At 44.1% G+C, this 16,358-nt stretch overlaps 1 protein-coding gene across 2 annotated transcripts in view; it reads right to left on the bottom strand.

Moving 5' to 3' along the window:
* The window catches only part of crcp (calcitonin gene-related peptide-receptor component protein), a 110,394-nt gene that overhangs the window by 70,846 nt on the left and 23,190 nt on the right, over window positions 1-16,358 (bottom strand). For both annotated transcript variants that reach the window (XM_070858099.1, XM_070858100.1), the window contains exons 2-3: window positions 10,684-10,720; window positions 9,921-10,019 (exon numbers count right to left, since the gene is read on the bottom strand). In XM_070858099.1, the coding sequence (XP_070714200.1) occupies window positions 9,921-10,019; window positions 10,684-10,720 (136 nt within the window). The remainder of the gene's footprint in view (window positions 1-9,920; window positions 10,020-10,683; window positions 10,721-16,358) is intronic.

Raw genomic sequence — 16,358 nt, 5'->3', positions numbered from 1 at the left:
GTAGATGTATTTTTTGGGGTATTCCCATTCATACTTATGGGATTCTGTGTATGGAATCTCCACCAGCCTGAATGGGGATTCCCTTCTTTTATTGGTTGGGCTGGCCCACGTGATCCATGAGGTGCTTGTGAACCGCCTGCACCCCTGGGATAGGTGGGCCTCTACCCGCTGGTACCCAGAGAGGCCGAGGAGCGCGAATCTCCGCATCTCCTGGACCACCAAGTACGCGGATATTTTATTTGCGGATCGGAGGCATTTCCTCGCGGAAAGCCTCCAACTGCAAATTTAGGGCCATAGTATCTTTCGTGCAACAAAACATTCCAATGCACGTTACAAGGGGATCAGAAAATAAAACAAAAAGTGGGATAAAAACATGAATGAATAGGAAGCCTTTGAGGAAAGTTAATGTGATAAAGGAATTTAGTAAATGAAATCGAGAGTGCAGGGTCATGTGATTGAAAGTTCTGCCATCAAAGAAAGAGCAGAGGGAGATATCGAACTAGAGATGATTGAAGATAGGTTGGAAAGAGGCAGCAGAGAGATTTCAGAATGAGGACAAGAATTTTGAAGTAGACAAACTTGGGGACAAAGAACTAATGGAGATCAGCAAGGATAGAAGCAAGAAGAGAGCAAGACTTAGTACAAGATACAAGTGCTAGAGTTCTGGATGATCTGAAAGTTACTTAAGTAGAGAGCAACTGGGAAAGCTGGTGAAGAGCGCATTCGAGAAATTGAGCCTCGGGTTGCCACGTATGAATGAGGGTTTTGACAGCAGAGGGTGGGACAGTATTCTTGAGCCAGGCAACAGGAGGACCATTACGGCTTCCACCTTATTATCTGCAAGGAAGTAGTTCATTACTGCTTTAATCAGAGACCTCTCCGAGTAAGCCCTAGCCTTAGTCAAAAACCTCCACTAAAATTAGCATTACTCGTTTGCAGTTATGAACTTGTACTTATGGTCATCAATGTTTTTTCTATCAATGTTCCCCTTTTCCTCCTCTCCTGAAGGTGCTGTCAGCTTGCTGAATTACAAGCTCCATTGGCATTCTTCAGTACATCGCCCAAATGACCAATATTCATGCATGTGCCACACGGAGCGGCAGCAAAAAAATAATTTGTGGGTCCGCAGTCAATCCCATCCTCTGTTAACGTTACACATGCACTATTCAGTAGTGATCAGTGGATAATTTCCTCTCTTTCACCCAAAGACACCAAGACCAACTGTCGCACTCTCTGCTATTGCCCTGGCTGAGGTTAGCTAACTCGGGACTAGATAAACTTGCTAAACCATTGGAACTAATTACAAATTTTCAATCTTTCAGTTCACTCAAAAATGCTTCCCCCTCCTGGACTGTTCTACAGCTACTCAGTGCCCTCTCTGTGTGGATCCCTAGTCCAGGAATTTCTGCTAAGGAATCCATACACAGAGTAATCGGAGGTAAAAATGATCCCATATCAAAAATATAATAGGGTTTAGAAACAATAGCGGCTCGACTAATTAAATCAAAGGCTTGAAATGCAAAATCACAGTTTTTTTAACATTCTGAGGCGTTGTCAGAAAGTTGGAACATTTTGGTCATGACTGGAACACTCAAAAAGAAAATACCACTTTTGAGTCGTCCTTGCTCCAACATTTAGCAGCATAAATATTTCTTGTGCGCACCAAAATGCAGAAGTGAGATTTTACAGAGAGAGATATATTGCGTTCTACATTAAATAAAAGAAAATTAGTCAAGAAACGGCATCAACAGAAATAAAAATTGAAAAACAAAATTCATCATCAAATGTAGCAATCAGTAATCCAGTGGATTCTGATAGGTACCCGAAAATCGAAATTATACAGGGTAATCAGCATTTGTATCGAGATGCTGACCAATCATTAGTATAATATACACTCTGTTTAACTATTGTTCAGTTTAATTTAGATTTTCAGATGCCTCCGGAATCTAATTCTGTTCTATATGACCATGCCCCTTAATATCGTAACATCGCCCGTCTCCGCTCTTGTCTCAGCTCATTAGCTGCTGAAGCCTTCATCCATGCCTCTGTTACCTCTCAACTTGATTATTTGAACGGACACCTGGCTGGCCTCCCACATGCTCGCCGACATAAACTGGAGGTGATCCAAAACTCGGCTGCCTGTGTCCTAACTCGCACCAAGTCCCGCTCACCCATCACCCCTGTGCTCGCTGACCTACATTGGCCTCTGGTTAAGGAGCGCCTCGATTTCAAAATTCTCATCCTTATTTTCAAATCCCTCCATGGCCTTGCCCCTCCCTATCTCTGTAATCTCCTCCAGCCACACAACCCCGCCACTCCCCCACATCCCCGAGATGTCTGCGCTCTTCTAATTCTGCCCTCCTGATTGTAATCGCTCAACCATTGGTGGCTGTGTCTTCTGTTGCCTAGGCCCCAAGCTCTGGAACTCTCTGCCTAAACCTCTCTGTCTCTCTATCCTCCAAGACATTCCTTAAAACATATCTCTTTGACCAAGCTTTTGGTCACCTGCGCTAATTTCCACTTAGCGGCTTGGTGTCAAACTTTTAGCGCATAATACTGCTGTGAAGCACCTTGAGACATTTCACTACATTAAAGGTGCTATATAAATAAAAGTTGTTGTTGTTCAATAGACTTGCAGATATTCCATGTTACTTCATTACAGAATGAAATAAAGCATCTTACTCCCTTGCTGTGCACTATGGAAATCATCTCCACTACTGCTAAGAGAATGCAGGAAGGAGCATTAACTGTAAGGTTTCCTAGGAAACAAGATGTTCAATCTTGTGCAATACTGCTGCTGTTAGTGTATTGCTACTGAGAAATGTGCCAGGGGCTATCTAAAACTTAAATCTTTATTCCATTTCCAACAGAATTCTACATGCATCTTGTTACCAACACCTGAAAAAAGCTAGTACCTGTATGAATTTTGACTGAAGATTAGCTAAAGGATGATTGGAGCCCCAAAAGAAGGTGCTCAAGACAACCTGACTCTTGGGACCCTCACACTGAGTTTGTGAAAATGGTTGTTACTTCATTTGAAAACCTTAGCAAAGATTCAAAAATGTAGCTTTCCTGAAATAATTTGATTTCGGCAAATCAGTCTCTTTAGAGTGGAGAGATATTTTAGACTTCTTTTTTCGCACTGCTTCTAAATCATAACAGTCACTTTTTACATAGAAATTACAATGCTGTAACAGGCCATTCGGCCCAACCAGTCTGTGTTGGTTTTATCCTCCACACAAGCAGTCGTCCTAATCCCGTGTGCCCACTAAACTTCCATATCTTTTTAATCCCGTCTTTCAACCATCTATCTAATCTATTTGTAAATGTGGACCAGTAGTGCTTTTTATAGACTCTCAATCTTCTGTGTCAATAAAGTTTTTCTTGCTCCATCCTAAATCTCTTACTTTTAATCCTATATCTATATGCTCTCGATCTAGACCCCTCAACCACTGGACATAGTCTGTTTTTCTTTACTATGTCTCATCCCTTCATCATTTTAAATACGTCTAGTAAATCTCCCTATAATTTCCACTGTTCTATTAAAAACGGTCTCAATTTTCCACGTCTTTCTTCATATTTGTATTTCCTCATACCAAGCAGCATCCGTGTGAATCGATGCTGTAACCTCTCTATTGCTTCAACATCCTTCCTATAGCGTGTAGTCTAAAACTGCACAAAGTACTCCAACTGTGGTCTTACTAAGGTTTTATATAGATTCATTAAATATTCCATACCTCTTGCCAGAAAGCCCAATATGATATTATCCACGTGAGGTTAACATTTTAGTAAAATGAAGCTGGACATGCAGGATAAATACATGCCCAAGATCAACAAGCTCAGACGAAACAAGTGTGATCCTAAATGGATCAAAAACAAATTTACAGGAAAATAATGGGGCAAAAATGACCTCTACAAATCCTGCAGGAAGAAAAGAGGCCCACTGGGATGAATATAGGATCATGTGGAAACAAGTTAAAAGGGCAATCAGAGGAGCTTAGAAAGACCAAGAAAAAAAGCATGGTTGCAGAGGCAAAATATAGCAGTAAAACATTTCAGTATAATGATAGAAGGAGGACTGTCAGAGAAGAGGCGAGAACATTAAAAGATACAAGCAGGCTTGAGGCTGATGAGCACAAGATAGCAAATATTCTGAAAGATTACTTTTCAAAGCATTCACAAGGGGAAACATGAACATTCTTTCACCTCCAAAAAAAGTGTACAAAGGCACAATTCAAGACTTTGATATAAATGAGATGGAAGTACTAGAAAAGCTCCTTTATGAAGCAAAAGAACAACTAAAATGAATCTACTACCAGGACTTGTTTTTAATATGATGGTAGGTGGGCAGGGAAGAAACTGTATAGTGTACTGGTTCACAGCACAGTCCTTGCACCCCAGGGTCATGGGTTCAAAGACAACTCAGATTGATAGGAATGTCTCTTCTCTGTCAGGGTCCTGTATGGAATGAATTTGGTCAGCTTTAACTAAGTTTCTAGTAAATTAATACCACTCATGCAGCAACCTCATTTAATGATGACTGGCATAACTCGCAGATAAAATCAGATTGGTGTAAATGCAGGTTGTAACCAAGGAACCATTATGGAATAAAGCAAAGGGAACTTTGCTCTGTAGCTGGCTGTGCAAGAATGCTTGTTGCTGATACTGAGTGACAGCACTGATACAGTTCACTGTAATGAGCATAACATTCATACAAAATCAAAGTCTTTGGCAGGGTTTCTCAAAGAAGCAAAAACTGGTGAATGGATAGCCAAATGGAGAGAGCAGCAAAGTTGCTTCATCAATGACCACAACATCCACCCCCACCCCACTCTGCCACAATCACCCCACCAAAATTTAAAGATGAAGTCAGGGCCAGGAAGAATGGCAAATAAAGCATAACGCCCTATCCACCCCTGCCCCAACCAGCATGAACTCATGGCTGGGGAGACTATTAAAGCTGCTCAGTGCACCCCCTGTGTCCATAACCTGCTGCCTTGAACGGTATTGCATTAGCTTCCCTCCCCCTCATGGAGCATAATGTTGGGCTTAGATTACAGTAACTCCTGCAAACCCTCCCCTCCGAGCACCGACTGCAAATCTCCCTTCCTCCCCCACTGGAGCATGAAACATAGAAACATAGAAAATAGGTGCAGGAGCAGGCCATTCAGCCCTTCTAGCCTGCACCGCCATTCAATGAGTTCATGGCTGAACATGAAACTTCAGTACCCCCTTCCTGCTTTCTCGCCATACCCCTTGATCCCCCGAGTAGTAAGGACTTCATCTAACTCCCTTTTGAATATATTTAGTGAATTGGCCCCAACCACTTTCTGTGGCAGAGAATTCCGCAGGTTCACCACTCTCTGGGTGAAGAAGTTTCTCCTCATCTCGGTCCTAAATGGCTTACCCCTTATCCTTAGACTGTGACCCCTGGTTCTGGACTTCCCCAACATTCTTCCTGCATCTAACCTGTTTAAACCCGTCAACGTTTCTATGAGGTCCCCTCTCATTCTTCTGAACTCCAGTGAATACAAGCCCAGTTGATCCAGTCTTTCTTGATAGGTCAGTCCCACCATCCCGGGAATCAGTCTGGTGAATCTTCGCTGCACTCCCTCAATAGCAAGAATGTCCTTCCTCAAGTTAGGAGACCAAAACTATACACAATACTCCAGGTGTGGCCTCACCAAGGCCCTGTACAACTGTAGCAACACCTCCCTGCCCCTGTATTCAAATCCCCTCGCTATGAAGGCCAACATGCCATTTGCTTTCTTAACCGCCTGCTGTACCTGCATGCCAACCTTCAATGACTGATGTACCATGACACCCAGGTCTCGTTGCACCTTCCCTTTTCCTAATCTGTCACCATTCAGATAATAGTCTGTCTCTCTGTTTTTACCGCCAAAGTGGATAACCTCACATTTATCCACATTATACTTCATCTGCCATGCATTTGCCCACTCACCTAACCTATCCAAGTCACTCTGCAGCCTCATAGCATCCTCCTCGCAGCTCACACTGCCACCCAACTTAGTGTCATCCGCAAATTTGGAAATACTGCATTTAATCCCCTCGTCTAAATCATTAATGTACAATGTAAACAGCTGGGGCCCCAGCACAGAACCTTGCGGTACCCCACGAGTCACTGCCTGCCATTCTGAAAAGTACCCATTTACTCCTACTCTTTGCTTCCTGTCTGACAACCAGTTCTCAATCCACGTCAGCACACTACCCCCAATCCCATGTGCTTTAACTTTGCACATTAATCTCTTGTGTGGGACCTTGTCGAAAGCCTTCTGAAAGTCCAAATATACCACATCAACTGGTTCTCCTTTGTCCACTTTACTGGAAACATCCTCAAAAAATTCCAGAAGATTTGTCAAACATGATTTCCCCTTCACAAATCCATGCTGACTTGGAGCTATCATGTCACCATTTTCCAAATGCACTGCTATGACATCCTTAATAATTGATTCCATCATTTTACCCACTACTGAGGTCAGGCTGACCGGTCTATAATTCCCTGTTTTCTCTCTCCCTCCTTTTTTAAAAAGTGGGGTTACATTGGCTACCCTCCACTCGATAGGAACTGATCCAGAGTCAATGGAATGTTGGAAAATGACTGTCAATGCATCCGCTATTTCCAAGGCCACCTCCTTAAGTACTCTGGGATGCAGTCCATCAGGCCCTGGGGATTTATCGGCCTTCAATCCCATCAATTTCCCCAACACAATTTCCCGACTAATAAAGATTTCCCTCAGTTCCTCCTCCGTACTAGACCCTCTGACCCCTTTTATATCCGGAAGGTTGTTTGTGTCCTCCTTAGTGAATACTGAACCAAAGTACTTGTTCAATTGGTCTGCCATTTCTTTGTTCCCCGTTATGACTTCCCCTGATTCTGACTGCAGGGGACCTACGTTTGTCTTTACTAACCTTTTTCTCTTTACATACCTATGGAAACTTTTGCAATCCGCCTTAATGTTCCCTGCAAGCTTCTTCTCGTACTCCATTTTCCCTGCCCTAATCAAACTCTTTGTCCTCCTCTGCTGAGTTCTAAATTTCTCCCAGTCCCCAGGTTCGCTGCTATTTCTGGCCAATTTGTATGCCACTTCCTTGGCTTTAATACTATCCCTGATTTCCCTAGATAGCCACGGTTGAGCCACCTTCCCTTTTTTATTTTTACGCCAGACAGGAATGTACAATTGTTGTAATTCATCCATGCGGTCTCTAAATGTCTGCCATTGCCCATCCACAGTCAACCCCTTAAGTATCATTCGCCAATCTATCCTAGCCAATTCACGCCTCATACCTTCAAAGTTACCCTTCTTTAAGTTCTGGACCATGGTCTCTGAATTAACTGTATCATTCTCCATCCTAATGCAGAATTCCACCATATTATGGTCACTCTTCCCCAAGGGGCCTCGCACAATGAGATTGCTAATTAGTCCTCTCTCATTACACAACACCCAGTCTAAGATGGCCTCCCCCCTAGTTGGTTCCTCGACATATTGGTCTAGAAAACCATCCCTTATGCACTCCAGGAAATCCTCCTCCACCGTATTGCTTCCAGTTTGGCTGGCCCAATCTATGTGCATATTAAAGTCACCCATTATAACTGCTGCACCTTTATTGCATGCACCCCTAATTTCCTGTTTGATGCCCTCCCCAACATCACTACTACTGTTTGGAGGTCTGTACACAACTCCCACTAACGTTTTTTGCCCTTTGGTGTTCTGCAGCTCTACCCATATAGATTCCACATCATCCAAGCTAATGTCTTTCCTAACTATTGCATTAATCTCCTCTTTAACCAGCAATGCTACCCCACCTCCTTTTCCTTTTATTCTATCCTTCCTGAATGTTGAATACCCCTGGATGTTGAGTTCCCAGCCCTGAACATCCTGGAGCCACGTCTCCGTAATCCCAATCACATCATATTTGTTAACATCTATTTGCACAGTTAATTCATCCACCTTATTGCGGATACTCCTTGCATTAAGACACAAAGCCTTCAGGCTTGATTTTTTAACACTCTTTGTCCTTTTAGAATTCTGCCGCACAGTGGCCCTTCCTGTTCCCCGTCCCGGGCCTCTCCGCCCCCCACCCCTCCCCATCTCCCCTCCGTCTCCTGCCTCTGCCTCCCTTTTGTCTCCCTCTGTCTCCCTGCATTGGTTCCCATCCCCCTGCCATATTAGTTTAACTCCTCCCCAACAGCACTAGCAAACACTCTCCCTAGGACATTGGTTCCGGTCCTGCCCAGGTGCAGCCCGTCCGGTTTGTACTGGTCCCACCTCCCCCAGAACCGGTTCCAATGCCCCAGGAATTTGAATCCCTCCCTGCTACACCACTGCTCAAGCCACGTATTCATCTGCGCTATCCTGCGATTCCTACTCTGACTAGCACGTGGCACTGGTAGCAATCCCGAGATTACTACTTTTGAGGTCCTACTTTTTAATTTAGCTCCTAGCTCCTTAAATTCATTTCGTAGACCTCATCCCTTTTTTTACCTATGTCGTTGGTACCAATGTGCACCACGACAACTGGCTGTTCTCCCTCCCATTTCAGAATGTCCTGCACCCGCTCCGAGACATCCTTGACCCTTGCACCAGGGAGGCAACATACCATCCTGGAGTCTCAGTTGCGGCCGCAGAAACGCCTATCTATTCCCATCACAATTGAATCCCCTATCACTATCGCGCTCCCACTCTTTTTCTTGCCCTCCTGAAGCAAGAGCCCCAGAGCAACCTTAACCTAGTCATGTGCATAAAGAAGGATACACTGCCCTGTGGCCTGTTCCTTTGTGCTGGAATACCATGTTGTCTTTCTGGATTGAGTTAAGTAAAAGCAAGTCATTTTTCAATATCTGTTTAAACTTTTAATATTAAAAAAAAATTACTTAATTTTCCTCCCTCCCCCCACCTCACTCGGCAGCCTCGCCATTCTGCTTTGTTGTGCAGATCTGACCCTCCATCCTGTGCTTAATGGCATCCACCCCGCTCCAGCTACTTTCTAATGACATTCCTAACCATGGCCCTGGCTTGCGATTCAGCCATACCTTATCCCTGGCCCCCTCATGTACCAGCCACAGCATTGGCTTGCGACACATCCAGCCTCGCCGCTCCCCCGTGATTTAGCCGTAATGGCCACTACTGCTCCCCACTAATGCTACACTAGCCACGATGTTGACTCACAATGCATCCCCCCTGCAATGCTATCAGTACTTGTGTGTGAGGTGCATCTCTGGCAGGACCAATGTCAATGATGTGAAACTGCAGGGAGGAGGTTTTCAGATATTTTGCCAATTCCAGTTACTGAGAGGGAAAGCAATTTTTATTATTTATTTATTACTGGAACTATTAGTTCCCCTCGCCTCCTCTATCAGGTTGAAAGACCCTTTCCTCTTTTGTTCCGCTCTCCTTCCTCCTCTGCTCCCATCTCTTCTCCTCTACCCCTACCTACCTCTACATCATTGCAATCATCCCTCAGCTTTGGCCCAATTATCATCTTCCCACTAACTCTGCTTGATCTAAAGACTGTGCTCAGTCTTACTCCCCATGTGCAACACCATATATATTATACATATATACATACAAATACATATAGATAGATATTTATACAGATGGATAGAGATACAAAACATACTTTTTGTTTCAAGTTTCTTGGGAATTTTGCTTTGTATTTAACATTTGGGTGAAGTAAAGAGAAACATTTGTACACTTCCCAAAGAACCTGATCGTGAATGATATGGGAATACTGAGCTAATTCCTACAAAGTATATCGTCAACAAAACTAATTGGGTCAACCTCCATTAAAGCTGCAGATGTTCATTCATGATGGACTCATTCTCTTTCCTGCACACTACAAGAAGCTGGGATGGAAAAGGTGCAAACCGTGGCAACTCACAATTGCTGTATTCCACCTACCTCATACATTATTGTGTTGAGATTCTGCTGACCAGCACTATGTTTCTTATTTCCACTTTCTTTCCGTTGCTCTTTAAGATCAGTCAGAAGCTTAAAGACCTACAAATGGAGAACGAAAGGATGAAAGAATGCTGATTGGTACGAATTCTCAGCTGAGATTTCAATGTATTACATTAGAGGGGTGATTCAGTTATCCCGTTATCCCCAGCAGGGGAGCTACACCCACAGGGTATGCAAGTTGGCGACAGGCCTACAACACTATAGCTAAAATGCTTCAGCCTGCACTCCCTGGAAGCACTGCTCCTTGCTGAATGGGCAGAATCACTCCTTGCGTGTGAACTTTTTCCAACAGGCACGTCAATCCTGTATATTTATTCATATTATGACCAAATAAAACACATTTGCATTTTAGCTATCAGAACAGCAGCAAGGAGAGGCACAGTAAGTGACAATACTTTAAATTTTATATACCGATTTGTTTTGCGATGGACAAATGAATCAGGATAGCTTAATTGTTTCCATACTTTTACTTGGAGCGTGTGAACTCATGCTTAGGCACAAACCAGCAGGAAATACAAGACGGGGGGTGGTTATGGACTGCAGAAAAAAGTCTGACCACAGTACGAAAGCAGAGATTGCAGTAAAATTCACATCAAAATGGCACGCACTTTGTTATTAAGCAGGATTAAAATTGCTGCTGTAAAAGTTAGAATTTATTTTTCAATCGCTGAATTGTAAAGCCAACAAAAATTCAAAATTTTACCTCATAATTACTTAGCATTGCAGCATTTGCATCTTTTCTGAAATACAAAAATTAGAAAGGATAAAGTTTTGATTTAGAAAAAGTATGTACAAAAAAGACAATTCATTGAACACAGAACATATTTTCTTTTACGAGCTTCATATTGCCATAATTCAGAAGTGAATGAACACCGCACACCCCAGTATTCACTGGCAGTGGTTCGTGCAGAGTATCTAACCATTGTGATGGAATTTCTGACCACAAAGCAAAATTTCAATATCTGGATTTTAGTTCAGAATCATTTAATGTTAACTGAATGAGTCAAATTGTGTTTTTATTACAGAATATTGTGGGAGTGTTTGTGGCATTTTCAGGTTCGAATTCCTTGATTGTGGGCATATTTGCATATGTTGTTTGATAAGGGAAGAAAGAAACAGAAAGACTTTCATTTATACAGCGCCTTTCATAGAATCATAGAAATTTACAGCACGGAAGGAGGCCATTTCGGCCCATTATATCCGCGCCGACAAAGAGCTATCCAGCCTAATCCCACTTTTCAGCTCTTGGGGCTAGAACCTCCACTTTTTTTGCATGCTTAACGCCCACTTTACCGCTGAAATGATGTATAACGGCCATATATCACCCATTTTGGCACAAAATGGAAACTGACTGGCATTTTTAGGAAACTTATCGCTGAGCGTTACTTTCCTCATGTGCTTAACACTGGGAAAAAATATTACTGCCCACTCACTTTTTTGGGGCGGAATCAGCAGAATGGGCGATATCAACGCCCATAATATCGCCCAGCGTTACTTTCCGCATGTAATTAATGCCGAGATTCAACATTAACGCCCACCCACTGTTTTTTGTCGTAAAGAGCATATTTACCCAAACTAGCGCCTATGGAGATCACCCATCGTCAATTTCACCACCTCACACACATATTGCCCACAATATCGCTCGCTCAAAAAAATACCACAAAAAGTGGAACTAACCGGAACGAACGCCAGCGGTGTGGCTGGCATTTGTTAAATCCCACTCTTACGTGAGGAGCTGATATCTGAAAGATTTGCCTGAAAGAGCGCTGATGTAAAAAAAGGGATGAGGTCCTACGAAACGAATTTAAGGAGCTCAAAAGTAGTAATCTCGGGATTGCTACCAGTGCCACGTGCTAGTCAGAGTAGGAATCGCAGGATAGCGCAGATGAATACGTGGCTTGAGCAGTGGTGCAGCAGGGAGGGATTCAAATTCCTGGGGCATTGGGACCGGTTCTGGGGGAGGTGGGACCAGGACAAACCGGACGGTCTGCACCTGGGCAGGACCGGAACCAATGTCCTAGGGGGAGTGTTTGCTAGTGCTGTTGGGGAGGAGTTAAACTAATATGGCAGGGGGATGGGAACCAATGCAGGGAGACAGAGGGAAACAAAAAGGAGGCAAAAGCAAAAGACAGAAAGGAGATGAGGAAAAGTGGAGGGCAGAGAAACCCAAGGCAAAGAACAAAAAGGGTCACTGTACAGCAAAATTCTAAAAGGACAAAGGGTGTTAAAAAAACAAGCCTGAAGGCTTTGTGTCTTAATGCAAGGAGTATCCGCAATAAGGTGGATGAATTAACTGTGCAAATAGATGTTAACAAATATGATGTGATTGGGATTACGGAGACGTGGCTCCAGGATGATCAGGGCTGGGAACTCAACATCCAGGGTTATTCAACATTCAGGAAGGATAGAATAAAAGGAAAAGGAGGTGGGGTAGCATTGCTGGTTAAAGAGGAGATTAATGCAATAGTTAGGAAAGACATTAGCTTGGATGATGTGGAATCTATATGGGTAGAGCTGCAGAACACCAAAGGGCAAAAAACGTCAGTAGGAGTTGTGTACAGACCTCCAAACAGTAATAGGGATGTTGGGGAGGGCATCAAACAGGAAATTAGGGGTGCATGCAATAAAGGTGTAGCAGTTATAATGGGTGACTTTAATATGCACATAGATTGGGCTAGCCAAACTGGAAGCAATACGGTGGAGGAGGATTTCCTGGAGTGCATAAGGGATGGTTTTCTAGACCAATATGTTGAGGAACCAACTAGGGGGGAGGCCATCTTAGACTGGGTGTTGTGTAATGAGAGAGGATTAATTAGCAATCTCATTGTGCGAGGCCCCTTGGGGAAGAGTGACCATAATATGGTGGAATTCTGCATTAGGATGGAGAATGAAACAGTAAATTCAGAGACCATGGTCCAGAACTTAAAGAAGGGTAACTTTGAAGGTATGAGGCGTGAATTGGCTAGGATAGATTGGCGAATGATACTTAGGGGGTTGACTGTGGATGGGCAATGGCAGACATTTAGAGACCGCATGGATGAACTACAACAATTGTACATTCCTGTCTGGCGTAAAAATAAAAAAGGGAAGGTGGCTCAACCGTGGCTATCTAGGGAAATCAGGGATAGTATTAAAGCCAAGGAAGTGGCATACAAATTGGCCAGAAATAGCAGCGAACCTGGGGACTGGGAGAAATTTAGAACTCAGCAGAGGAGGACAAAGGATTTGATTAGGGCAGGGAAAATGGAGTACGAGAAGAAGCTTGCAGGGAACATTAAGGCGGATTGCAAAAGTTTCTATAGGTATGTAAAGAGAAAAAGATTAGTAAAGACAAACGTAGGTCCCCTGCAGTCAGAATCAGGGGAAGTCATAACGGGGAACAAAGAAATGGCAGACCAATTGAACAAGTACTTTGGTTCAGTATTCACTAAGGAGGATACAAACAACCTTCCGGATATAAAAGGGGTCGGGGGGTCTAGTAAGGAGGGGGAACTGAGGGAAATCTTTATTAGTCGGGAAATTGTGTTGGGGAAATTGATGGGATTGAAGGCCGATAAATCCCCAGGGCCTGATGGACTGCATCCCAGAGTACTTAAGGAGGTGGCCTTGGAAATAGCGGATGCATTGACAGTCATTTTCCAACATTCCATTGACTCTGGATCAGTTCCTATGGAGTGGGGAGTAGCCAATGTAACCCCACTTTTTAAAAAAGGAGGGAGAGAGAAAACAGGGAATTATAGACCGGTCAGCCTGACCTCAGTAGTGGGTAAAATGATGGAATCAATTATTAAGGATGTCATAGCAGCGCATTTGGAAAATGGTGACATGATAGGTCCAAGTCAGCATGGATTTGTGAAGGGGACATCATGTTTGACAAATCTTCTGGAATTTTTTGAGTATGTTTCCAGTAAAGTGGACAAAGGAGAACCAGTTGATGTGGTATATTTGGACTTTCAGAAGGCTTTCGACAAGGTCCCACACAAGAGATTAATGTGCAAAGTTAAAGCACATGGGATTGGGGGTAGTGTGCTGACGTGGATTGAGAACTGGTTGTCAGACAGGAAGCAAAGAGTAGGAGTAAACGGGTACTTTTCAGAATGGCAGACAGTGACTAGTGGGGTACCGCAAGGTTCTGTGCTGGGGCCCCAGCTGTTTACATTGTACATTAATGATTTAGACGAGGGGATTAAATGCAGTATCTCCAAATTTGCGGATGGCACTAAGTTGGGTGGCAGTGTGAGCTGCGAGGAGGATGCTATTAGGCTGCAGAGTGACTTGGATAGGTTAGGTGAGTGGGCAAATGCATGGCAGATGAAGTATAATGTGGATAAATGTGAGGTTATCCACTTTGGTGGTAAAAACAGAGAGACAGACTATTATCTGAATGGTGACAGATTAGGAAAAGGGAAGGTGCAACGAGACCTGGGTGTCATGGTACATCAGTCATTGAAGGTTAGCATGCAGGTACAGCAGGCGGTTAAGAAAGCAAATGGCATGTTGGCCTTCATAGTGAGGGAATTTGAATACAGGGGCAGGGAGGTGTTGGTACAGTTGTACAGGGCCTTGGTGAGGCCACACCTGGAGTATTGTGTATAGTTTTGGTCTCCTAACTTGAGGAAGGACATTCTTGCTATTGAGGGAGTGCAGCGAAGATTCACCAGACTGATTCCCGGGATGGCGGGACTGACCTATCAAGAAAGACTGGATCAACTGGGCTTGTATTCACTGGAGTTCAGAAGAATGAGAGGGGACCTCATGGAAACGTTTAAAATTCTGACGGGTTTAGACAGGTTAGATGCAGGAAGAATGTTCCCAATGTTGGGGAAGTCCAGAACCAGGGGTCACAGTCTGAGGATAAGGGGTAAGCCATTTAGGACCGAGATGAGGAGAAACTTCTTCACCCAGAGAGTGGTGAACCTGTGGAATTCTCTACCACAGAAAGTAGTTGAGGCCAATTCACTAAATATATTACAAAGGGAGTTAGATGAAGTCCTTACTACTCGGGGGATCAAGGGTTATGGCGAGAAAGCAGGAAGGGGGTACTGAAGTTTCATGTTCAGCCATGAACTCATTGAATGGCGGTGCAGGCTAGAAGGGCTGAATGGCCTGCTCCTGCACCTATTTTCTATGTTTCTATGATGTGAGTGACAACACTGACACACTGCTGTGTGTGTGCAGCTCAGACATCAATGGTGCCCATTACCTTGGTGCCAGTTAAAGTTTACGTTGATTGATGTTAAGTTGTATTTAACCCTTTCATGGTAAGGAATCACCAGTGTATAATGGTCCAGCTATCTGAGACAATGCGCAATAAAGTTATGTTCAATAACAAAAATTTAATACCAACATTGGTCTGAAATCCTAAGTATCACAGCCAATAACACCCAACCCCCACCCACACCCCACTTTTTCCACCATCGACATAAATCACATGTTCAACATGTCCAGTAACAGAGAATACAAAGGCAAAGCAGGAGCGTGGTCCTCAGCCCCCATACATTACAACAAATTGCATACACCTAGATGGAAATATAACACAGCCATCACCTGTGCACATGCACCTCACTTTCCTTCCCCACTCCCTTTCTTCTCCCCGCCTCTACCCCTTCCCCTCCTCGCTCCACGGTGCCTGGCCAAGGAGCTTCTCAGGCGGTGCCTCATTGGGTGGGATGAAGGCAGATGCGGTCGTTGCACGGTACGGGAGCGGGGGCTGCCGAGGGGGCAACATTCTCTGATGCAGAAACAGGATCTTCATCCTTGCTCTCATCTGTCGTTTGCAGTGGTGGTGCAGAATCTAGGAGTGGAGTGCCGTGCTCGGGGACCACTGGGAGCCCTCTGCCACCAGTGTTCCCGGCTACTAGCTCCAGGGCCTCCTCCATCCCTTCCATGTTATATCTTATTTGTTGGACAAAAACTCGGTGCCAACTATGTTCTTGGTGCTTAGTAGGCTTTTTGCTGCTGGTGAATCTCCGTCGTGCCTCCCACCACAGCCACACACGCTTTCCGTGCCTTTGAGCTCCCTCTCTCTCTCTGGCTCCTCTTCTGTGCATGTCATGATGACCCTTAACCTCCTGAATCGCGGGAATCGAGCATTGCCATGCCGTTGCTAAGGACGGCGACACTTTACGGCAGAAGGTCAAAAAACGCCTATTTTCAAAAATGCAAACTTAGGTGTTTTATGAATGGGCGAGAAGCCGGCGATCTGAAAACCCTTTTTTAACGCCCATGCCGGAAATAATGCCCATTTTTGGGCGATAAGCACAAAAGTGGAGGTTCTAGCCCTTGGTCCGTAACCTTGTAGGTTACGACAATTCAAGTGCAGATCCAAGTACTTTTAAAATGCAATGAGGGTTTCTGCCCTTACCACCCTTTCAGGCA

Source organism: Pristiophorus japonicus, chromosome 16 (genome assembly GCF_044704955.1).
Source record: "Pristiophorus japonicus isolate sPriJap1 chromosome 16, sPriJap1.hap1, whole genome shotgun sequence".
Taxonomy (NCBI): Eukaryota; Metazoa; Chordata; class Chondrichthyes; family Pristiophoridae; genus Pristiophorus; species Pristiophorus japonicus.
Note: the sequence above shows the minus strand (reverse complement) of the source record. Positions and strands in the feature narration are given on the sequence as shown.